At 43.8% G+C, this 26,015-nt stretch overlaps 1 protein-coding gene across 1 annotated transcript in view; it reads right to left on the bottom strand.

Annotated features, from left to right (window-relative positions):
- The window catches only part of LOC311147804 (arf-GAP with coiled-coil, ANK repeat and PH domain-containing protein 3-like), a 107,445-nt gene that overhangs the window by 2,093 nt on the left and 79,337 nt on the right, over window positions 1-26,015 (bottom strand). Inside the window, exons 10-23 of the mRNA XM_084184595.1 lie at window positions 25,042-25,053; window positions 8,532-8,647; window positions 7,840-7,891; window positions 7,269-7,369; window positions 6,918-7,029; window positions 6,472-6,680; window positions 4,752-4,916; window positions 4,368-4,585; window positions 4,132-4,233; window positions 3,897-3,989; window positions 3,472-3,701; window positions 3,145-3,254; window positions 2,793-2,903; window positions 2,532-2,593 (exon numbers count right to left, since the gene is read on the bottom strand). Of these exons, the coding sequence (XP_084040721.1) occupies window positions 2,532-2,593; window positions 2,793-2,903; window positions 3,145-3,254; window positions 3,472-3,701; window positions 3,897-3,989; window positions 4,132-4,233; window positions 4,368-4,585; window positions 4,752-4,916; window positions 6,472-6,680; window positions 6,918-7,029; window positions 7,269-7,369; window positions 7,840-7,891; window positions 8,532-8,647; window positions 25,042-25,053 (1,693 nt within the window). The remainder of the gene's footprint in view (window positions 1-2,531; window positions 2,594-2,792; window positions 2,904-3,144; window positions 3,255-3,471; window positions 3,702-3,896; window positions 3,990-4,131; window positions 4,234-4,367; window positions 4,586-4,751; window positions 4,917-6,471; window positions 6,681-6,917; window positions 7,030-7,268; window positions 7,370-7,839; window positions 7,892-8,531; window positions 8,648-25,041; window positions 25,054-26,015) is intronic.

Here is a 26,015-nt window from a genome sequence, read left to right as displayed (position 1 = left end):
GCGTTGAATGAGTCACATCTTCCATTTATTTTCAGTATTTCCTAATTTTAGAAGACATTAGGAAAAGGAAATGAACATAAAAAGGTAGCAGTGGTGTAAGTTACACAAAGATATTCAGAGACGCGTGTTCTCTAACAATATACAAAGAACATGTACAGAGGTAATTAGTCAGAAACAAAAACAAAAATACAGGAAAGTTAAAAGTTGCATGTTTCAAGCAAGCAGTTTTAAGTAGTAATACTTGTTTTGCCTATTTACAGCATAGCAGTCACCTAGTCAACCTATGGTTTAGTCAATCCACTGACTCCGATACACTGTACTGTACAATATGTAAACCTTTAGTGGTTTGATGCAAATCATTGGCATTGTTTGGTCAAAACATTGGTCCCCAGATCTTTCATTGAGTCTAATATAATCTACTTCTACTCTTTTCATCATGATGTACTGCACAGTAGAAGCCAAAACTAGAATGAAATTGATAGTATAACAGTCATTTTAATAGACATATTCGAAAGTTTCATATTTTTTACTGCTTACTTATTTTCTGCTCATAAATGACTTGAAGAAAGTAATGTGGTCTTTGGCTTGAAGTAAACTCAAGCAACCCAAACGCAATGCCAAAACCTCAGTTGTTACTAGCCTACAGCAAGGACAACTAATGTAATTTCCTGATCAAGATTATTTCAGCTCTGGAACATGATGTATACATGTGGTTAGGTCAGTAAGCAACTGCACAGTATCAAGGTAAACATGGAGGACTGTGGTCACCCTCTGACTGTGTACACACATCAGGTGAAGTGTGTACACAGGCCTTGCTTACATAGCAGGGGGTATTCTGTTGGTATTCAGGGGAGCTAGCATGTTTTGCATAGACCAAGCTTTCTCTCCTGTTCTAAATGGCCTGTCAAATTCAATGGGCAACTATGCCTGTATGTTATGGGGTATCCTATCAATATATCTGGTTCAGTTTGACCATAGACTACAGATCTAACCTCTACAATGTCTTATTTTGTACAGTTCTCATGATTTGGCAGCACATTACACAGTTATGATTTTCTTTGAACAATATATCAAATATTAACATACACAGATGAATGAAGTAAAGAAAACCAACAGGGTTTTGAAAGACCTGGGCAACAGCAACCCACGCACTATTCAACCAAGAAACCCACAACTAATCTAATACTGTATAGCCATGATACAAACATATACAAATACATGTCAGTTTTAATATTATATTAAAAAGGTCAGTCTCATCGCAGTGTGTAAGGTTTCTATTATAAGATGGTGAGTTGTGGTTGTCTTTTCCAAAAAGAGACATGAAGAAATGACAGTAAAGGTTAAGTGACCTTGTGTGTGAGTGCTCAGGAAAATAAAATCTAACAAAATATATCCAGTTTAAAAAAATACCATTATCTGTATTTAAATTATCATTGCACTATTGCTCTGGGCAGTTCATAAATGAAGGTAAAAACCTACACTACTAAATGAAAATGCCAAAAAGAAATTAAATCATTGTTGGTAGGAAAAGTGCATAATGTCGCTTTAGATTCCATGTAAAAGCTTTACTTTAAAGTGTCTCAATCAAGACAAGTACACATTAATGACATATCATCTATCATCTAGTCTCAATCACAGTTCATTGTTATCCCTTCTAATCACCCCTTTTCAAAACAATGTGTGTGTACTAAAGAACCACCTCATGCCACAACACAGCCGGAGCAGAATTCATAAGTTTGTAATAACTGACTAGATATAAAGACAACGACTTACAGGCCTTAAAATGAAGGTATTGAATAAGGTCTGTTTTTATAGTATACCCTTGACAAGACTACCATATGCCGATCTGGTATTTTTACATGAGCAGGTAGCTTGATGATAGTTATGTGCAACATATTGGCCTAATTTGGTCTTTGGTTTGGAGCACACCACTCTACCTTGAAGACCACAAGCAAACACCTCTCCCCTCTCCAAATGAATAAAGAGCAGCTGAATTAATTAAGTAGGGTACAGATGGTATAGTAACGATGATTTAAATGAACTTATGAAGTCGATTAAAAAAAGTTGGTCCCTAACCATTTGTTGACAAATGATCTAACTCTGAGCAAATTTAGCCATTAAGTCAACAGTACAGTTTGACATCATGATAGAGTTAAGAATACTGACATCCTATACCGTTGATGAACCTGAGGGAATAGTAGTTGGCAAATTCTGGTGCGGCCTCGTTTGAACAATGTTAGTTAGCTGCTACGTTGTCTAGTAGAACACAGACAGCAGCCTGTGGGGAATCTGATAAAGAAAGGTGTGTTTTGGACAACGTCCCTTCCTGTACAAGATTCCAGACAGGCCTGCCACAGTCCTGGTATACTATTGGCTTCCCCTCCAACCATCACCTGATGGGAAAGCTTGATTCATTGGACCAGGACTAGGTATTGTGACTGACTTCTAGCACTCAGCTATGTGGAGACAGATAAACTCTTGTATGCATTTCTTATACTGCTGTTCAGTGGGGCTGCTGGTTGGGTATTGACCTGGCTGGCCGAACGGTCCCTCCGACTCCCGCATCTCCTCGTTCATCCTGGCCAGACGCAACCTTTGGGAAGAAAGGGAGGGGGGAGAGAAGGAGGGATGGGACACAAACTGTTAGATGGATTCACTCAAACTTCCCAGAGGTGAGGAGCTACAGTAGTCTACCAAGCTAACCCGGGGTCATAATATGTATTTCAAAGGATCGTGTGAAGGTGAGGCTGAGTACGTTGAGGGACAGGGTGTTGTGTCCCACTGAAACTCACAAGGTGACGATGTCTGCGTTGGCTGCCTGCACAGCGATACTCAGAGGGTCCTGGCCATCCTCGTCCCCGTCGTTCTGCGTGGCTCCTCTCTTCAGGAACAAACACACCTGCCTGTAGAGGGCAGCATGGCGACAGATCAGACGGGAACATACTGAACGCTCTCACATCAAATCAGCATTAAAAAAAATCTGTACTCAGCATCTTTGTCTTGTATGCTAACTAACCCGAGAAACAACTGGAATGTAAAAAATAACTGAACAATAATCAGCTTTGCATGCTACACCATTGTCACAAAACAAGACATTGACAATAGTAAGGAAGAGGGAACGTGTTATGCTTTGGTCCTACTCACCCTGTGTGTCCCAGATATGTGGCGTGGTGTAGTGGCCCCCTCCCCCTTGCGTCACTTTGGTTGACGTCAGCTGCATTCTGGAGCAGGAACTCGCAGGCTATCAAAGAGCCCTGGAATGGAACACACAAAGGTTCTGAGGCTCTCTCCATGTTGCCAAATAAAGCACAATATAATGTGAGAGAATATTGTGATCATGCATAGACATACTGTGTGGATAGATGTATGCATTGATGTTTCAGCATAATGCATCCATGGAATTCATTGTGAATGACTAGAACTGCCTTTGCCAGTGTGCTAAGAACACACCTGCCTTTCATTACGACTCACCCCAATCACTGCCTGTATGAGTGGGCTCTTGCCATCATCCTCGTCGTTGACGGAGTTGACGTCAGCCCCGTGGGCCAGCGCCTCAGCCATGATGGGCAGGTTGCGTGCCATGGAAGCCTTGTAGAGCAGCGCCCCAGGGTGGAGCTCACGCCCATCCTCTGGGTCCGACTGGGTCTCAGGCTCAGGCTCCATCTCAGCCTCTCCGCTAGAGTCCTCCGACACCTCACACTCTGCAGAGAGAGAAGCAGAACAACAACTAGGATTCAATACAACTTCATTTATGCCCTCAAGGGCAAATAAGGATGACAGATCAATTATCAAGTTTCTGAAAATGGCATTTCAATACTAAATATGATGGCTGAACCTATATGTTGTACATTTTGTATTCCATTCCATCTTTTACAGGTATGTATTTATCTTCTTACCCTCCTCTGTGACACTGTCCACCACTGAGCCGAACACCAGGATGTCTGTGCTGCCGTCTGTACTGCCGCCCAGGCCACTGTCACTGCTCAGACCTGCAGGGCCAATAGGAGCCAAGCCAGGGACACGTTAGTCACCGTTGCTTCTAGCTATTTCACTTTACACACCACATAAAGGATTCAGGTATCTCTGTGGTTTAGGGTGTAGTGTCTGTATATTAGATGGGTAGTAACTTACTACGAGGCCCAGATCCTGTGTCGAAGTAAGAGAAGAGATTGTCCAGCTCGTCTGGACAAAACAGTGACTCTCGTCTGAACTTTCTCTCTAGAGCTGAAGCGACTGTAAAGCACAAGGAGGGAATGTTTAAATGTTAAATGTACTGGGTTGTCATAATCAACATATGGTTTAGCACTATTAGGAATATGGATACAAAGAGAGAAAGAGGACGGTATCCAGGAGAGCTATTAGGGTACCTGAGGAGAGGGTGGCAGGGGAGGCGCTGCCCGGCTCCTGACGGTATTTCCGTCGGGTCTTGGGCACTGTGGTGGCACTGTTGTGTCTCCGCCACTTCTTCACACTCCACCGGCGCTCCGACTTCCGCCCGCCGTTCACAAGCACCTCTGTGGCCCCCAACTTCTTCAGGAACTTCTTCTCCACATACTTTGATTTGATCCATGCCTCCTTCTCCTGCCTGTAGGGGATAACAGGAAATACGCATTCAGTGTCACATACTGTACCTCTGAGGACATTCCCAGTCTAATGAAAATGACTAGATCCCAGTCTCCCTTAGTGGGTAATCTGGATCTTCACAGGTGAAACCAGTTAGAGGTATTTGAATGCTGTGTGGCAATTCTTACCTGGAACTTGAGGGCCCTGGTTTCTTCAGGCCCTGTGCCTCACATGCTCCTTCATAGATGTGGTTGATGACGCTGTTTCCCAGCTCGCACATCAGCTTTAGTAACTCAGGTTCCCATGAGTCCAACGTTAGAGAGCGCACCTTGGAGCAGTGAACCCCCAAACTCCTGTAACAGAGACAGGTGACATTTGAAAAGTCTTCAAGCGATGTCATTTGAATCACATATGTATTCAAGTTCCATGGCTATAATTGTTATTGGGTAGAAAGCATTTCAAGTTAGTGTTAACAACAATAAGCACATCTTTTTGCTTTGCTTTGCTTGTAATAACATTAAGGCAGACATAACAGGAAAAATAGCCTTTTTGTAACAGCCTCCCCTAATAAGCAACATAGGAAGCTCCATGACAGTTCTGTTTCAAGTTGTCTTCTACAGTGACATGGGAAGAATAGCTGCAAAATGGGTTTCAAATCAAACAGGCATTATCCCCTGGGAAACAGAGTAGCTGCCCTCAATGTCATGCAAATCACCGCTCCACCAACAAAACCCGCTGGTATCCAGGCAACTGCGGTGCGGCATGCCAAAGAAAAGACTGTGCGATAGTGTCTCTGTGTATTCCTCCTCTATTCTAATGGAAAGCCTCGTGTGATCTCATCTCACCACTAGGAGAAGACAGGCTATCTGACAGAAACAGATCATGAATATTCAACAGATGGTCCAGAGGAGGTGGTGATGACATAAGCATTGATCATTGCTGCATCTCTGCTGTAAACAGTCAACACCACCAACTGCTGAAACGGAGGAAAACTTTCCCATCTAGCCTAATGCTTGACAAATACCCAAGTATGTTGCAGCTATAATGTATGCAGTGCTAGAGTGAACCCTAGAGCTATGGTATTAGCAGGGATGTAGCTCAGTTGGTAGAGCATGGCGTTTGCAACGCCAGGGTTGTGGGTTCGATTCCCACGGGGGGTATGAAAAATAAATAATGTATGCACTAACTGTAAGTCGCTCTGGATAAGAGCGTCTGCTAAATGACTAAAATGTAAATGTAAAAATGTGTATTAAGGACATTAGCCAGGTATTAGAAATAGGAATCTTTATCTTGCTTTGGCCTGATTGCTAATCAGGTGTGGTTCAACAATTGCGTACTTTCACCATTAAAGGGATGCTATTCTAGTTGATAAACATAAGTGTTTCAGTTCTGCGGTGCTTATCGTCTAACTCCCATCCTGTCTACTAACGCAATGAGCTCTCCCAATCAAACACAACCTGATCCAATAAGCAACGTTAAGCAGCCTAGCCACACAGTAATCCCAGCAGAGGTGTGGCTTAACATGTCCTATGCTAAGCAGATGACAAGGTAAGGCTAAGGCACCCTATTGGCCATTGGCACTCTCTCATTCTCAGAGCCAAGAGACCAGCACATAGTCTAGAACGCAGAGTCACAAATGACCCCTCAGTCACCCTGTGGTAGTGCAGCTATCTGCTACTACATCCTCCACTGGTCTACAACCACAAGTGCTTTAGGATAGTCCATGGTCCATACTACAGTAGCCTGTCTAGCCAGTGAAGTATGCCTTTATGTACTCTCTTAAAGACAAGCTAAGCAAGCCAGATAGCACGAGACTTTGGGTATGGCTCATGAGACTAACCTTTACAGATACAGACAGTATATCTATGCATGCCAGAGCAGGATGCCCTCCATAGCGGCAGACCGTACCTGTGGATGCCGGAGCACTCAATGCAGAGTAGGATGCCCAGGTTGATGGAGGCCCAGCGTGGGTCGGCCTGGCCACAATCACAGCAATACTCGTTGCCCGAGAGACACTGTATACGGTGCAGGATGGTCTCCCCTCTGACACTGCGTTCCCGAGGCTCGCTGGCCGAGTCGATACTGCTGACGGAAGGTGAGGCTGTCCTGTCCAGACACTATTGGTGGGAAGACAGACATGGTAAACAGAGTGTAACTAAGAGAGGCAAGCATCATTCTCTGAGGCATGACAGTCTTGATTTATCTCACAAGAGATAACTGTATCCCTTCATGCAAACGTATAAGCTTATAAATGACATGTGTCATGATGTAAAATATGTCTAGATTAAAGCAAAGGTTAGAGAATATTAGCATTTGTTTTACAGTTAGGTCTGTAGCTAGATGGACCAACTGACCTCAATGTAGTGGTAGTCTGGGCTCTCCCTGTATGCTGAGGCAATGCTGGCCTGCACTGCTTGGATCCAGGCTAGCCGAAGCTTCTCTGACTCCGCCTGCAGCATACAGCTCCTGTAGAATGGAAAGATAACACCATATTACAGCACACATTAAAGTCTCTCAACAGTACAAAACTATAGCCCCTTGCCCTCTTGGAAGAAGAAGAATACTTTATTGGCCATATTATTGGCAATTTTCTTAAGATTTTACCTGAAGAGATTTAGATCAATTTAACTGTGTAAGGAAAATTCCTTGGAACAAAGGTGAATTGATTTAGTTAATTCCATAATATAAGGACACTAAGAACATACTTGTTGGGGGAGACAACCTCGAAGCAGAACCTCCTCTCAATGTCCTCACAAGGCTTGACAGAGCACAGCCTGAGGTCCTCCACCACCACCGTCAGGGAATCCTATTGGTCAGTAACAGTGTAAAAGGCCCGGTCAGTCAATTAGTTCAATTATTCATCATACCAACATTATGCCCACTGTGTCCTTGGATGAGATGTGTTGTTTGGATTTCGAAGTCCCTCAGTTGAGCATCTTTTCCTAATGAATCCAATCATCCAGCTCATACGGGTACACTGGCGCTCACATTCTATATTCCACTATGGATTCATGTGAGGGTCTATGAGTAGGAAGGGGACTTACACACACAAACATCCATCAGAGTCTTTTGGGACAGGACTCTGAGGAGTATTAAGCTATCCTATAACAGTCCTCTGCCCTAATGCAGTCAGTGTTGACAGAGGGAGGGTTGTATTTCGCCAATATAGATCCCAGTGACTTTCAAAGTAGCTCTATACCCCATTAAAGTTGCACGTAACCTCTTACCCCCCAGGGACTCATACTAAGATGGTAGCTAGTGAATTTGTGGACTTGCCTTCAGCTTCTTCTGATAGACCAGCTGACTGTTCTGGATGGAGAACCACCGCCTGAGAGAGAGAGCGAGAGAGAGAAGAGAGAGAGAGAGAGAAGAGAGAGAGAAGAGACAGAGAGAGAGAGAAATGAATAAAACGTGCATGTTAAATGGATATCGTGCTGACCTGCCGAGTTGAAATAATGTCACTCTCTAGGTTGGGAAGTGTAAAAGTGCATGTGAACCGGCTCTCCCTTTCCCCTGAGCTGCACTATCTAGCAGAGAGGAATTCAGAACACGTGTGGTTCGGTTCACATCTAACCTCTTTAGATGGTTAGATGGGAAGCAGTCAGGAAACGAGACAAAATGGAGTAATACATTGTAATGCCCTAGTAGATAGCATCAGTGGGAGAACTGCCTACAGGGAGAAATAGCCTGGTGTTCCACAGGCAATATATTCAGTAAACTATTCCCCACGACGTGAACTATGGCCAAGTATGGTTTCCTAGGGAATAGACTCTACTTACTGAAATAATCTAGGCTAAGTATTTCTTTAGCTCGCTATCTATGGTATGTCTACAGAAAATCCACAAAGCATACCATTGCCAAGATAGAATTCAAATCAAAAGGCTTTTACCACAATACACTAATATAGTATGCTTTGAAGCCAGAGTGTAGCTGGCTTAGGTAGAGTTACTGATCAGTTGTCTAGTTACCTGTTCCACGTCTTAAAGGCGTTGCTGGCCCTCTTAAATAGGTACCCCTCCATCACCACGCCATTGGGCGCGTCCACGTTGAACAACTCTGCTTTCGAGTCGTCATACGAGAAGTCCTGCCAGAGAAGAGAGAGCGAAAGGGGGCCCAAAGTTAACCCTGTTGTTCATGCTACCACTCACCATAGGAAGAAGAGAGAGAGAGAGCGAGACTAATAATGTCCCTGTCAGTGAGGGGACATATAGGAGCGTGACAGTGACTGGAGATTCTCTATCTTGAACTACACTGAACAAAAATATAAAACACAACATGTAAAGTGTTGGTCCCATTTTTCATGAGCTGAAATAAAATATCCCAGAAATGTTCCATATGCACAAAAAGCTTATTTCTCTTAAATTTTGTGCACAAATTTGTTTTCATCCCTGTTAGTGAGCATTTCTCCTTTGCCAAGTTAATCCATCCACCTGACAGGTGTGGCATATCAAGAAGCTGATTAACAGCATGATCATTACACAGGTGCACCTTGTGCTGGGGACAATAAAAGGCCACTCTAAAATGTGCAGTTTTGTCACACAACACAATGAATGCCACAGATGTTTCAAGTTTTGAGGGAGCGTGCAACTGGCATGCTGACTACAGGAATGTCCAACAGAGCTGTTGCCAGATAATTTTGTTAATTTCTCTACCATAAGCTGCCTCCAACGTCATTTTAGAGAATACGTCCAACCGGCCTCACAACCGCAGACCACATTTATGGCATCGTGTGGGTGAGCGGTTTGCTGATGTCAACGTTGTGAACAGAGTGCCCCATGGTGGCGGTGGGGTTCTGGTATGGGCAGGCATAAGCTACGGACAACGAACACAATTGCATTTTATTGAGGGCAATTTGAATGCACAGAGATACCGTGACGAGATCCTGAGGCCCATTGTCGTGCCATTCATCTACCGCCATCACCTCATGTGTCAGCATGATAACGCACGGCCCCATGTCGCAAGGATCTGTACACAATTCCTGGAACTGAAAATGTCCCAGTTCTGCCATGGCATGCATACTCACCAGACATGTCACCTATTGAGCATGTTTGGGATGCTCTGGATCGACTTGTACGACAGCGTGTTCCAGTTCCCGCCAATATCCAGCAACTTCGCACAGCCATTGAAGAGGAGTGGGACAACATTCCACAGGCCACAATCAACAGCCTGATCAACTCTATGAGAAGTAGATGTGTCGCGCTGCATGAGGCAAATTCTGGTCACACCAGATACTGATCCATTCTGATCCATGCCCCTACCTTTTTCTAAAGGTATCTGTGACTAGCAGATGCATATCCGTATTCCCTGTATTCTTGTGAAATCCATAGATTAGGACCTAATGAATACATTTTAATTGACTGATTTCCTTATATGAAGTGTAACTCAGTAAAATCTTTGAAATTGTTGCATGTTGCGTTAATTTTTGTTCAGTATATACAGTTGAAGTCGGAAGTTTACATACACCTTAGCCAAATACATTTAAACTAAGTTTTTCACAATTCCTGACATTTAATCCTAGTAAAAAATTCCCTGTCTTAGGTCAGTTAGGATCACCACTTTATTTTAAGAATGTGAAATGTCAGAATAATAGTAGAGAGAATTATTTATTTCACCTTTTATTTCTTTCATCACATTCCCAGTGGGTCAGAAGTTTACATACACTCAATTAGTATTTGGTAGCATTGCCTTTAATTGACTTGGATCAAACGTTTCGGGTAGCCTTTCACAAGCATCCCACAATAAGTTGGGTGAATTTTGGCCCATTCCTCCTGACAGAGCTGGTGTAACTGAGTCAGGTTTGTAGGCCTCCTTGCTCGTACACGCTTTTTCAGTTCTGCCCACAAATGTTCTATAGGATTGAGGTCAGGGCTTTGTAATGGCCACTCCAATACCTTGACTTTGTTGTCCTTAAGCCATTTTGCCACAACTTTGGAAGTATGCTTGGGGTCATTGTCCATTTGGAAGACCCATTTGCGACCAAGCTTTAACTTCCTGATTGATGTCTTGAGATGTTGCTTCAATATATCCACATAATTTTCCTTCCTCATGATGCCATCTATTTTGTGAAGTGCACCAGTCCCTCCTGCAGCAAAGCACCCCCACAGCATGATGCTGCCACCCCCGTGCTTCACGGTTGGGATGGTGTTCTTCGGCTTGCAAGCCGCAACCTTTTTCTTCCAAACATAACGATGGTCATTATGGCCAAACAGTTCTATTTTTATTTCATCAGACCAGAGGACATTTCTCCAAAATGTACGATCTTTGTCCCCATGTGCAGTTGCAAATCATAGTCTGGCTTTTTTATGGCGGTTTTGGAGCAGTGGCTTCTTCCTTGCTGAGTGGCCTTTCAGGTTTTGTCGATATAGGGCTCGTGTTACTGTGGATATAGATACTTTTGTACCTGTTTCCTCCAGCATCTTCACAAGGTCCTTTGCTGTTGTTCTGGGATTGATTTGCACTTTTCGCACCAAAGTACATTCATCTCTAGGAGACAGAATGCGTTTCCTTCCAGAGCGGAATGACAGCTGCGTCGTCCCATGGTGTTTATACTTGCGTACTATTGTTTGTACAGATGAATGCGGTACCTTCAGGCGTTTGGAAATTGCTCCCAAGGATGAACCAGACTTGTGGAGGTCTACAATTTTGTTCCTGAGGTCTTGGCTGATTTATTTTGATTTTCCCATGTCAAGCAAAGAGGCACTGAGTTTGAAGGTAGGCCTTGAAATACATCCACAGGTATACCTCCAATTGACTCAAATGATGTCAATTAGCCCTATCAGAAGCTTCTAAAGCCATGACATCATTTTCTGGAATTTTCCAAGGTGTTTAAAGGCACAGTCAACTTAGTGTATGTAAACGTTTGACCCACTGGAATTGTGATACAGTGAATTATAAGTGAAATAATCTGTCTTTAAACAATTATTGGAAAAATTACTTGTGTCATGCACAAAGTAGATGTCCTAACCGACTTGCCAAAACTATAGTTTGTTAAGAAGAAATGTGGTGTGGTTGAAAAACAAATTTTAATGACTCCAACCTAAGTGTATGTAAACTTCTGATTTCAACTGTATATATATATATATATATATATATATATATATATATACAGTGAGGGAAAAAAGTATTTGATCCCCTGCTGATTTTGTACGTTTGCCCACTGACAAAGACATGATCAGTCTATCATTTTAATGGTAGGTTTATTTGAACAGTGAGAGACAGAATAACAACAAAAAAATCCAGAAAAACGCATGTCAAAAATGTTATCAATTGATTTGCATTTTAATGAGGGAAATAAGTATTTGACCCCTCTGCAAAACATGACTTAGTACTTGGTGGCAAAACCCTTGTTGGCAATCACAGAGGTCAGACGTTTCTTGTAGTTGGCCACCAGGTTTGCACACATCTCAGGAGGGATTTTGTTCCACTCTTCTTTGCAGATCTTCTCCAAGTCATTAAGGTTTGGAGGCTGACGTTTGGCAACTCAAACCTATAGCTCCCTCCACAGATTTTCTATGGTAATAAAGTTATGGAGACTGGCTAGGCCACTCCAGGACCTTAATGTGCTTCTTCTTGAGACACTCCTTTGTTGCCTTGGCCGTGTGTTTTGGGTCATTGTCATGCTGGAATACCCATCCACGACCCATTTTCAATGCCCTGGCTGAGGTTCTCACCCAAGATTTGACGGTACATGGCCCCGTCCATCGTCCCTTTGATGTGGTGAAGTTGTCCTGTCCCCTTAGCAGAAAAACACCCCCAAAGCATAATGTTTCCACCTCCATGTTTGACGGTGGGGATGGTGTTCTTGGGGTCATAGGCAGCATTCCTCCTCCTCTAAACACAGCGAGTTGAGTTGATGCCAAAGAGCTAAATTTTGGTCTCATCTGACCACAACACTTTCACCCAGTTCTCCTCTGAATCATTCAGATGTTCATTGGCAAACTTCAGTGGGGAGAACAAGTATTTGATACACTGCCGATTTTGCAGGTTTTCCTACTTACAAAGCATGTAGAGGTCTGTAATTTTTATCATAGGTACACTTCAACTGTGAGAGACGGAATCTAAAACAAAAATCCAGAAAATCACATTGTATGATTTTTAAGTAATTAATTTGCATTTTATTGCATGACATCAGTATTTGATACATCAGAAAAACAGAACTTAATATTTGGTACAGAAGCAATTACAGAGATCATACGTTTCCTGTAGGTCTTGACCAGGTTTGCACACACTGCAGCAGAGATTTTGGCCCACTTCTCCATACAGACCTTCTCCAGATCCTTCAGGTTTCGGGGCTGTCGCTGGGCAATACGGACTTTCAGCTCCCTCCAAAGATTTTCTATTGGGTTCAGGTCTGGAGACTGGCTAGGCCACTCCAGGACCTTGAGATGCTTCTTACGGAGCCACTCCTTAGTTGCCCTGGCTGTGTGTTTCGGGTCGTTGTCATGCTGGAAGACCCAGCCACGACACATCTTCAATGCTCTTACTGAGGGAAGGAGGTTGTTGGCCAAGATCTCGCGATACATGGCCCCATCCATCCTCCCCTCAATACGGTGCAGTCGTCCTGTCCCCTTTGCAGAAAAGCATCCCCAAAGAATGATGTTTCCACCTCCATTCTTCACGGTTGGGATGGTGTTCTTGGGGTTGTACTCATCCTTCTTCTTCCTCCAAACACGGCGAGTGGAGTTTAGACCAAAAAGCTCTATTTTTGTCTCATCAGACCACATTACTTTCTCCCATTCCTCCTCTGGATCATCCAGATGGTCATTGGCAAACTTCAGACGGGCCTGGACATGCGCTGGCTTGAGCAGGGGGACCTTGTGTGCGCTGCAGGATTTTAATCCATGACGGCGTCGTGTGTTACTAATGGTTTTCTTTAAGACTGTGGTCCCAGCTCTCTTCAGGTCATTGACCAGGTCCTGCCGTGTAGTTCTGGGCTGATCCCTCACCTTCCTCATGATCATTGATGCCCCACGAGGTGAGATCTTGCATGGAGCACCAGATTGAGGGTGATTGACCGTCATCTTGAACTTCTTCCATTTTCTAATAATTGCGCCAACAGTTGTTGCCTTCTCACCAAGCTGCTTGCCTATTGTCCTGTAGCCCATCCCAGCCTTGTGCAGGTCTACAATTTTATCCCTGATGTCCTTACACAGCTCTCTGGTCTTGGCCATTGTGGAGAGGTTGGAGTCGGTTTGATTGATGTCTGTTTGATTGGTGTCTTTTATACAGGTAACGAGTTCAAACAGGTGCAGTTAATACAGGTAATGTGTGGAGAACAGGTGGGCTTCTTAAAGAAAAACTAACAGGTCTGTGAGAGCCGGAATTCGTACTGGTTTGTAGGTGATCAAATACTTATGTCATGCAATAAAATGCAAATGAATTACTTAAAAATCATACAATGTGATTTTCTGGATTTTTGTTTTAAATTCCGTCTCTCACAGTTGAAGTGTACCTATGATAAAAATTACAGACCTCTACATGCTTTGTAAGTAGGAAAACCTGCAAAATCGGCAGTGTATCAAATACTTGTTCTCCCCACTGTATATATATATATATGACAATCTACCTCAATTACCTCGTACCCCTGCACATCGACTCGGTACTGGTACCCCGTGTATATAGCCAGGTTATGATTACTCATTGTGTATTTATTCCTTGTGTTATTATTTTTCTATTATTTCTCTTTTTTTCTCTCTCTGTATTGTTGGGAAAGGCCCGTCAGTAAGCATTTAACTGTTAGTCTACCCCTGTTGTTTACGAAGCATGTGACAAATAACGATTTGATCACATCAAATCAGGATATACTGTAAGCCTTCCATGCACGATGCATATAAATGGGCAGTCATGTAAACACAATCAAATCACATGTATGTGATGTGAAAAGTGTGCCTGCATCCTCACAGAATGATTTGCTGTGCCCTTTAGGAACTCACATCTGAAATGTCGACTGTGACGCAAATGGTTGCGTAAGCATCTTCTGACTCAAGAAAACGTTTATTACCCAATTCACTTTTCACAGTGTCTTCATTTACACCAAACACTGCCCTCCTTGAACAAATAAAGCCAGCTAAATCAGTTTCCTGGTGCTGTCAGTTCTCTTGTCAAACCTGAATCACTGTGCCCAAATCAGACCTGTTTAAACTTGGTTCAATTTAGAGAGCAGCAGCTATGATGTGCATCATTCTAGAGATAGAGATAATGTAAAGGCATGTCTCACAACACAGACAAAAGTGTACACCAACAGAGCTACGACGCCTTCAGCTTGACAGGATCACAGCCTAACTATTTTGGTGCATATTTTGCATGGCCCATTAACCACATTACATCACAGTGGTGAAGCTTCATTTGCCAAGACACCATTGTCTCATTAGTGAATAAAGGCTTGAAAGAGTTCTCAAATAATTAATATGATGCTCCTTTAAGGGAGGAATGTTAAGAAAGAATATAAGTATTAGATTAGAATCATTAGATGTCCTGAGACTTTGTCTGGGACATTCACCCATGGACTGGGGTGTATTCATTACGTCTTGCAACGTAAACCAACAGAGCAAGCAAACAGAGCAAATGGAATGAAACGGGGAGGGACCTACCTGAATTTGTACAATGTAAACTCTTGTTTTCGTTGCAAAACGTTTTGCAACAGAATCTGTGTGATGAATACACCCCTGGTGTATAGGTACAGAACATTGATTTAGTTTCAATTGAGTTTGGTGTTCTTTTTCATGACAAATATACAAACAGCCTATTGAAGAGACTGGAACACAATATTCCCATCATGGTCAAGCTCCATCCGAATAATGAGTTCTCTAATGAAAAGCAATGAACAGTGAAGGATTGACTGGAGGATTGTATTGCCTTTCTTTTAGGATGATTTAAAATAGCTCCAACGTTGACCTAGATAAAGGAATGCCAGTGACAGTGCACTCAGTCAGATCCCATCAGACCCACTGTGATCAGCTGAGTTTCATAATGGTATCAGCAGCACTGAGCACAGCAGCAGCCATCAACTACTATTCACCTATTTAAATAATACAACTATTTCTCCTCCCTAGAGCTCTCTATTTGACACGCACAAATATGCATTGTACAATTTGTTGTTATAGTCTGATCTGACAATTTGTTGCGGTTTACCATAAACTACAGTATTTCCAATATACGCTGTTCAATACTCCATCAAGTCATGACACAAATTAAAAACAATATTTTTATGACACTAAACTATTCCTATTAAAATGATCTCTCCTCACTTCACAAAAGGTCAACTCTCCATGAATCAACATAACACAAACAAACATACTCAAGACTATACAAAGTGAAACAATTATTTGTAAAGTAGACTACAAAATAAAACTCAACCCACCAGAGTGTGGTCCAACCTTCCAAATATCTTCATTTTCAAACGTTTTAAATTATCCAACAGCATTGGACGTGTAAATAGGCAAACAAAAATAGAACAGAAAAAATATATAATCTAATCAAATGCTCAGTGAATAGGCATCTCTGTGGAGTTACAAGTGTCAGTTAAGTCCTCTCTGAACGCTGAAAAATGCTCGGACCATCAGAGTCCTGCATCGTGCTAATTCCACTACGCATACATGTGGATAAGTGCGCGCAGCCACCTGCTTGCTGCTGTGTGAGGTTTTGGATTAGAGTTTATTATCATAAAGCTGCCAATTTATTCGCGGCACGTTGAACTTCCAAGTCAGAGTAGACTGAAGTCGCTCTTGACCCAGAGACTGGCAGTGTTAAAGTAACACCAAAATCCACGCTGCGCTGTTTGGACACTTTTACGACTATTCAAACCTCGGACCCCGTCCACGTTCTGCAGCGCGCGAGAAGGGGAAAAACAATTGGCAACCAGTTCAGTTAATCAAGCAATCGCCACTGAGAAGCTATGAGCATATTTGCCATCTAGCCGAACAAAGAGTAAACAACCTAAATGCAAGCCACTATAGAACACCTGTCAGTAGCAGCACATTTACCATTTAGTCTAGCCTACACAATTACGAACGTATACATTTCCAGTTGCCATCAATAATACAAATCCTTACCATCAACATGTAGATGCCCTTTGAGGAACATTTCTAAAAACCTGTTTATGCTTTGTCATTTTGGGGCATTGTGTGTAGATTGATAAGGGGGGGGGGGGGGGGGGGGGGAACTATGTAATCTATTTTAGAATAAGGCTGTAACGTAACAAACTGTGGAAAAGGTGAAGGGGTCTGAATACTTTCCAAATGCACTATAGATACTGAGCGATATAGACTTTGATCAGCCAAAGCAAATGTCAAATGAGGCAAGACACTAAAGTAGACTACATAGGGTGTTCAATCAAAAACGCATATTTTGACCAATGGGTAAAATAATTAATTGTGTAGATATAATCCTCTAAGAAAATCAATGGTCCAAACCTCATGTCTCTATCATAATCCATTCAAAATATTGGAGTTTTACCCTTATAGGATGGCCAGATTTAAGGTGACTAAATCAATGGAGGCCAGAGCAAAAAAAGTGGTCAAAAATCTGGAAAATTGCATCGCGTCAGCTAGGCTTCTAGGCTCACTTGTCATCTTTCTTCTCGAATCCACATGATGTAAAACAATATAGAGGTAAGATGGATATCGATTTTGAGACATGACGCTTTTCATATTAATTCGAAATTCCTATTATTTTTCAAAGATTTCTCACAGCGGATTTCTCACAACGGAGCACTGAGCGTATACCAAGCTTTTTATTTTCAAAGCATTACACATTTTATTCAGCTTGTGTCATGCTAATTTTGCTTTTCGCGACCCGCGTAAACAACTTTGAAGACGACGACCACAAAATGTAAAATCCTCAAACATTGTTACCTGAAACCTGCACTGCTATGTAAGAGCTCGGTGGTTATTATCGGGTGTATTAGGTTACGAAATCCGACTTTTTGGATATAATGTTAATGATATGTGTTTCTGTATGATATGTTGGATTAAGGAATAAAGACAGACACCAATGTTCAGTTCAATAGCCTTGTTCAGCCTTGTACAAATCCCTACGCGTGGAGTCTGGGGAACAGTCCAACTAGTCGATTACCTATCAACTGGACTCCGTAACATCATCCTTTTCAATAGAAAGTGCAAACATAACATTGCGTTCTTAACAGTCAAGTCATAACAATTGAAAGTGCAAACATAACATTGCGTTCTTAACAGTCAAGTCATAACAATTGAAAAGCATGACATTTTCTTTTTACTTCAGCTGTCATCTTCCTTTTTTTTTTTTTTTTTTTTTTTTAATTAACAGACAACCAGTTAAGTCTCTTGCTTACAGAGTAAGCCTGTCCGGTGGCTTGCACAGCCGACCCACCCGTGAGTAAGTATTGGCTCTGACAGGGGTAGGATTAGGGCCACGAGCTGGAGAGTTTGGTGGGGTAGAAGCTTCACCTTCAGTTGGCTCATGTCTCAATTCTGCACCCCTTACCCTTAGGCCTGGACTGTGATCCAGCTCATCTAAGTGAGTGTATGGCATGTTCTGGTTTGTCTGCTCTGCTACGCGCAGATCCACCCGATTGCGACGATAGAGGGAGCCACCAACATCCACCAGGTAAGAACGTGGTGCAACTCTCTGTAGGCATGTGCCCAGCCTCCAAAGTCCTGTGTGGTCTCCCGGCAGCGGTTTCATCCTTATAGTTTCACCCACCTCCAGCTCTGGTAGGTCTCGAGCAGTCCGGTCGTAGAAGCACTTAGCGAGCTGCTTTCTGTGACGCAGTTTGTCCGTGACGCCAACCATGACGCAGGGCTCAAGTAGCTTGTTAGCTACGGGGATAGTAGTCTTCAGACGTCTGGACAGAAGGCGTTGTGCTGGGCTGCTGTCCATGTTTTCGGTGGGTGTGTTCCTCCACTGTAAGATCGCTTTCCATGGGTCGTTGCTGTCGCGCAAGGCCCTGCTTAACAGGTTTTTTGCAATCTTGACAGCTGATTCTGCCTTGCCATTTGCTTTTGGGTGTCTTGGAGAGGAGGTCACGTGGTCAAACTCCCATTCTGAGGCGAAACGCTTGAACTGTGCAGTGAATTGTGGGCCATTGTCCGTGATTACCTTGTCAGGCTGACCTTGCCTTGCAAACTGCGCCTTGCAGCGCTTTATGACCGTCTCTGCGGACAAGTCAGGGAGCAGTTCAATTTCCCAAAAGTCAGAGTAATGATCAACGAGGAGAAGATAGTCCTTTTGTCTGTGGCTGAATAAGTCCATGCTGATGATTTGCCAGGCCCTTGTGGGCAGTTCGTGTGACATCATGGTTTCCTTTTGCTGTTCATGAGCGTACTCGTTGCATGTGGTACAGTTGCTGACAAAGTCTTTAATTTCTGCTTGCATGTTTGGCCAGTATAATGTTTCACGAGCCTGACGGTAGCATGCGTCACCTCCGACGTGACTGGAGTGTATGCGGGTAAGCATCTCTGGACGTAGTGATTTGGGAATAATGACCTTCTGACCTCTGAACAAGACGCCATTTTGCACACTGATCTCATCTCGAAAGGTCCAGTATTCTCTCACTGTGAAAGGTGTCTCCTCTTTCAGATATGGCCAACCTGCTAGAGCCATGGACTTCAGTGACTGTAGGTGTTCGTCCTTGTCAGTATGTTGCCTGATCTGGGCTAGGCGGTGATCTGTCACGTTTAAGTAGTCTGCCTGATTGATCTGTTGAACATCTTGTTGTTCCTGCTGTAGCGAACAGATGGCCTGCCGCTGATAGGCAGTGCCTCTACCTGTACATTGTGCTGTTGCCCTGCTCAGTGTGTCGCTGATGTACATCTCAGGTCCTGGCTTGTAAATGACCTTCAGGCTGTAGTTTTGCAGAGTCAGGAGCATACTTTGAAGCCTCTTGGGCGCGTTGAGGAGAGGTTTACTGAATATGGCAATGAGTGGTTTGTGGTCAGTTTCAGCGGTGACCAGCTCTCGACCATATAAGTAGTGATGGAATCGCTGGCAGGCGAAGACGATGCTGAGGCACTCTTTCTCAATTTGTGCATAGTTTTGTTCGGTGGGGGTGAGCGCTCTCGAGGCAAACGCAACGGGCTGGCCTTCCTGCATAAGGCAGCATCCAAGTCCCCTTTGGCTAGAGTCGCTCTGGATTGTGACAGGCTTCGTGACGTCGTAGTAGCGCAACACTGGCATGGATGAAGCCAGAGATTTCATCTCCTGCACTGCGGCCTCGTGCTTGGGTAGCCAGTGCCATGGTGTGTCTTTGTCCAGCAATCGGCGCAGAGGCTCACAGACTGCTGATAGGTGTGGCATGAACTTTGCAAGATAGTTTGCAAAGCCGATGAGACGCTGTACTCCTTTTGCATCAGACGGGTTTGGCATGTCGAGGATCGCTTGGACCTTGTCTGGGTCCGGCTTCAGGCCTTTTGCCGAGAGAATGTGGCCATGGAAGTGGACGTCTTTCACCTTGAACTGCAGCTTCTTCAGGCCAAGACGAAGCTTAACTGATCGGCAGCGCTCCATCAGTGCCAGGAGCTTCACATCGTGGTCGCGTTCTGCTTCTTCGTCTGTTTCACCACAGCCTACGATCAGGATATCATCGGCGATGGGTTCAATGCCCTTGAGTCCAGCCAGTAACTCGTGCTGCTTGCGTTGGTATACCTCAGGCGCCACTGAGACACCAAACGGGAGCTTGAGCCAGCGTTTCCGACCCCAGGGGGTCCAGAAGGTAGTCATGAAGCTGCTTTCTTCGTCCAGCTTGCATTGAAGGAATGCATCTCGGGCATCCACCAAGGTGAAAATCCTGGCCTTGGGAAGCTTATAGAGGACATCCTCTAGTGTCGGCATGATGTAGTGGGATCGTTTCAGTGCTTGGTTCAGATGCTTTGGGTCGATGCAGACCCTCAGCTTCTCTGGTTTTTTTACTATGACCATATTGCTGATCCAGTCAGTTGGTTCAGTCACAGATGTCATGTGGCCATCGGCCTCATACTTGTCCAGCTGGGCCTTCACAGCCACTTTCATTGCAATGGGCACATTGCGAGGAGCACACTGGACTGGAGTAATGCTCTCATCCACTTCAAAGTGTACCTCCCCAGGCACTGATTCAACGGGCATGTTGAATACATCGTCATATCTACTGAGTAGTTGTTCTTTGGACAGGGGTCCATGCTGGACATGATCCACAATGTGCAGGTCATTTGGTACAGTGAACTGCATCAGTCCCAGGCGTTCGCATGTAGAGCCTGAGAGGAGAGGATTTTGACTGGTTTTCACAATCTCGAACTCCAGCTTGTGTTTGCGTCCCCGAATAACACATTCGGTCTCAAAGGTGCCCATAGAGCTCATTAGTTCTCCTGAGTACAGCTTTAGTCTAGTATCGCTGGGAAATAGATGTGTGTCAGGTGCCAGATTGATTTTGTCTTTGTAGCTCATTACGTTGCATGTAGCACCCGAATCCAGTTGACATTGTTGTTGCTTGTTGTGTAATCGTAGTGTCACAAACCATTTCTTCCCTCTTGAGTGTACAGCCCCAATGGATTCATGCATGTAAATGTCACTTTCACTGTTCAGCTCTGAACATTGAGTAACATCATCAACACAGTGAATCTTGCCCTCACTCACCCTTCTTTTGCTTTTGAGGCACACTTTTGCAAAGTGATTATTAGTTCCACAAGCTCTGCATGGTTTTCCATAGGCCGGGCAGTGCTCTTTGCCACGTGTGTGTGTATTCCCACAGTATTTACATGCTACGGGGCTCTCTGTGTTCACCGTTCGTGGTGAATTACTCTGCCTCGATTGGTTTTGTCTGAATGTCTGCCTAGCAACAGCGTGAACAGTATCAACGTCGGAGCGTGGGGTTTCAGTTTCCATTGCTCTCATTCTCATGTCAGTGACTTCAGCAGTGCGGCACATTTCGATGGCAGTTACTAATGTTAAGCCTCTCTCTCTCAGTAGACGCCGGCGCGTATTCTCATTTGCAATTCCCAGTACTATTTTGTCACGAATCAGTTCATCTTTCAATCCCCCGTATTCACAAGTGGCGGATTTCTCTCTCAAACGGGTTACAAAGTTGTGTACTGACTCACCCTCTTCCTGTTTGCAGCTTCCGAAAACGAACCGCTCGTAAATTACGTTTCTGGCGGGTTTGAAGTAATTCTCCAATGCATCCAATATAGCCTTTGCATCACACTGTTGTCGTGCCGTGAGGGTGAGATTGTGCCGGTAGATATGCCTGCATTCGCTGCCCATTAAACTCCTCAGAGTTGCCGCTTGTACCTCGTTGGGTTTCTCACGTAGACCGGTCGCCAGCGCATAGTCCTCGAATTCATCCCTGAAGTTGTCCCAATTAGTATTCCAGTCCCCTGTGAGAACCATGTGATTTGGTGGCGGAATGTTCGCTGCCATAGCAATGGAATAGGAGATTTCTTTGTCTTCAGTCATGGAGGTAGGTAGTGATGCTAGCTAGCCAGCTAACACGAGTTGATCAGTGTTGTGAGTAGGAAACGGCTTGTGTTCGCATATGGAACGTAACTGCGCCTATACTGTACTTAGCTACAAAAATAACAAACGTGTGTTTTCCGAGCCACTTCTGATACCATGTTTCTGTATGATATGTTGGATTAAGGAATAAAGACAGACACCAATGTTCAGTTCAATAGCCTTGTTCAGCCTTGTACAAATCCCTACGCGTGGAGTCTGGGGAACAGTCCAACTAGTCGATTACCTATCAACTGGACTCCGTAACAATATGTTAGAAATATACCCAGTGAATGATTCATTACATGAATAATCATATTTGTCTTGGTCAAATGTATTTTATAACATAAGGAAGTGAAATTCCCTCACCAAAGCGCTTTTTCACCCACTGTGGGTGGACACCCTAGACTACACTAAACTAAACAGACTGGGAAGGAACGTTCTGATTCATCACCCACTTGGTGAAGGGAGACATGGCTGCCTCTCACTCTCTTCCAAATGGACAGTTGGTGGCACTGATCTGCAGTGACATACTACACCACTATTGTTTGCAACCAGCCAGGATCTTCTTGTCCCATTATGCCTGAGGTGTCATCTGCCACTAACTGGCCTGGGGCCTTGCCTTGCCTTACCAGCCTCAGCCCCACCCATACCACAACAGCCTGCCTGTCCTAATCCTGAACCCACCTGGTTCATTTAGCTCTCCCTATGCTGTCGCCATGGGAAACAGTTACCATGGAACTGAGCCCATCTGAGTTATCAGACTGCACAACACTGGAGAAAAATAACTCCCACATTCTCATTTCCCTAAACACGCATTATAAATCACAGTCCTGCAAAAAGCTGCTAATGCGTGTGATAGCCTAAAATATATGAGATTGTATAGCTACCCCAGTCTCCTGAAATCGGAATATTCAAGTGCTGAAAATTAATTAGCCCTATTTATTTTTTGTGACCAAAATGTTATTTTGTATTTAGCCTAATTCAATAACAAGCTGTTGCTAGAGGAACAGTAGCCTAGAATGCTGTGATGGTACTGTAGTAGTGTAGAGCCGGAGAGATGTATGGTGGTTACAAACTACACAGGCAAACTTGGCCAGGACAGAGTTCCTCCATTAAAACCAGTGTTAAAAATGAATAAAACCTCAGTGGCTTGACATTTACAGGCTTTCTCTGCTCTGTGTACCAAAGAGGTCATGTCACACTCAGTGGCAGCACTTTATTCTCCTCTCTGCTTGTACGATGTCAGGGGTGCCCCATTGTCCCATGTCAAATCAAATCACATTTTATTTGTCACATTCACGTGTTTAGCAGATGTTATTGCGGATGTAGCAAAATGCTTGTGCTTCAAGCTCCGACAGTGCAGTGATATCTAACAAGTAATATCTAACAATTTCACAACATATACCCAATACTCACAAATGGAATTTAAGAATATATACATATTTGGACAAGCAATGACAGAGCGGCATGGACTAAGATACAGTAGAATATTATAGAATAGAATACAGTATATACATATGAGATGAGTAGTGCAAGATATGTAAACATTATTAAAGTGACTAGTGTTCCATTTCTTAAAGTGGCCAGTGATTTCAATAGGCAGCAGCAGCCTCTAATGTGCTAGTGATGGCTATTTAACAGTCTGATGGCCTTGAGATAGAAGCTGTTTTTCATTCTCTCTGTCCCAGATTTGATGCACCTGTACTGACCTCGCCTTTTGGATGATAGCGGGGTGAGCAGGAAGTGGCTCGGGTGGTTCATGTCCTTGATTATCTTTTTGGCCTTCCTGTGACATCAGGTGCTGTAGGTGTCTTGGAGGACGGGTAGTTTTCCCCCGGTAATGTGTTCGGCAGACCGCACCACCCTCTGGTGAGCCCTGCAGTTGCGGGCAATGCAGTTGCCGTACCAGGCGGTGATACGGCCCGACAGGATGCTCTCAATTGTGCATCTGTAAAAGTTGGTGAGGGTTTTAGGTGCCAAGCCAAATTTCTTCAGCCTCCTGAGATTGAAGAGGCTCTGTTGCGCCTTCTTCACCACACTGTCTGCGTGGGTGGACCATTTCAGTTTGTCAGTGATGTGTACGCCAAGGAACTTGAAGCTTTCCACCTTCTCCACTGTGGTCCCGTCGATGTGGATAGGGGGGTGCACCCTCTGCTGTTTCCTGAAGTCCACGATCATCTCCTTTGTTTTGTTGACGTTGAGTGAGAGGTTATTATCCTGGCACTACACTCCCAGAGCCCTCACCTCCTCCCTGTAGGCGGTCTCGTCATTGTTGGTAATCAAGCCTACTAATGTTGTGTCGTCTGCAAACTTGATGATTTAGTTGAAGGCGTGCTTGGCCACGCAGTCATGGGTGAACAGGGAGTACAGGAGTGGGCTGAGCACGCACCCTTGTGGTGCGTACGTTTACACAAGGGTTATTGCTCATGTTCAAATGTGACAAGGACAAACAAACCCCTGAGATATTTCACACTTTCAGCAAGGGGAAGGGAACACAGAACATTTAGGCTAGACTGCTGCCCGTTGTTGTAAGACCTCTACTGATTTATCAAATGTTTTAGCTGAGATATAAGCTGATGCTTGAAGTGGTGAGATAAACACATTTCCCAATAGTATGAGATTAAGAACCAATATCTGGTCTGATCTGCACTTGCAGAATAAGTCCATCAATCAGATTCAACCGTTCTTTGCCTCAGGAAATCTACAAAACACACAGGAGAACCATTCAGCAGAAAACCTCTGAACAAAAGAGAACAGATCAGAACCAGAGCGACCCACTTCAGAGCAAACTATATGCTATACTATCTGATGCTATGCCTATAGCAGTCATACAAAGCTCTGAGGATCTGATTGCTTCATATACATTATTCAGTGTACTGTAGTAGGCGCCTGCAGCCCCACACACTAGAGCTTAAGATAACTTCAAAGAGGTTGGCTAATGTGCTCCAATGGCACATCTGAGCTGTTCTGTGCTGTACATCTGCATTAGTCTCTCACAAGAAGCAGGCAACAGACATGTGAAGTATAACATGTACTCACCTGCATGAGGGTCTGGTAGAGCAGATCACAGCATGGTTGGAGAAACAGAGAGAGAGAGAGAGATATAAGGCAGCGTTATAACATCCAAGAGGGCATTGCAGACCAATTGATGGGGTGATAATACAATAATCTCCATGCTTAATTGTACCTCAGATTATAATCCTATTTTTGGCTTTCCAGTGTCTCATCATCTGACTCTAGAAGCCAGTAACATTTTACATTTTACATTTTAGTCATTTAGCAGACGCTCTTATCCAGAGCGACTTACAGGAGCAATTAGGGTTAAGTGCCTTGCTTAAGGGCACAGCGACAGATTTTTCACCTAGTCGGCTCGGGGATTAGAACCAGCGACCTTTCAGTTACTGGCACAACGCTCTTACCCACTAAGCTACCTGCCGCCCCAGTAACCACATATCCATCCACAGTTTTTATGCAAGTAAAGTCATACTGTATAAAAAAAAATCCAGACAGCTGTGATGGAAACAGGAAGTTTCAGTACAATTTATAAATGCCGACAGATGATTTGTTTGTTCGACATGGTGGGATCTTTTTGTGTCGGTAAAATTAATTATGTGAGAAATGGCTGTTGAAACGCCTTTATGCGCAAATATTGATATAATAACCATCATATCGAAGTAAACTTGGAGTCACACGATGACATGGTGTGTGGTCCTCTGACTACGACTTGGGAAACCATGCAGTTAGTTTATTAGGCTACAGATGAAATTAATTATGATGAACTTTACAGGGTGGTGAAAGTGCACGGTATGAGCTTGATGCCCCTTTCCAATAAATGTCGAGGGTTTTATTCCGGTGACATTATGATCGATACTTGACTGCTGTTTGACAACTAAAAATATTCTCACTCTTATCCATAATCTCATCATGTAAACTAGCCTACCCACAGTGTATCTGCTAGCTGTTGGCTAGAGGGCATGTACCAAAACCACAGTAGGCACATTTTCTATTTAACG

This window comes from Coregonus lavaretus (genome assembly GCF_964263955.1).
Source record: "Coregonus lavaretus genome assembly, chromosome: 20".
Taxonomy (NCBI): domain Eukaryota; kingdom Metazoa; phylum Chordata; class Actinopteri; order Salmoniformes; family Salmonidae; genus Coregonus; species Coregonus lavaretus.
The sequence above is the reverse complement of the archived record's forward strand: the minus strand, read 5'-3'. Positions and strand labels throughout refer to the sequence as shown.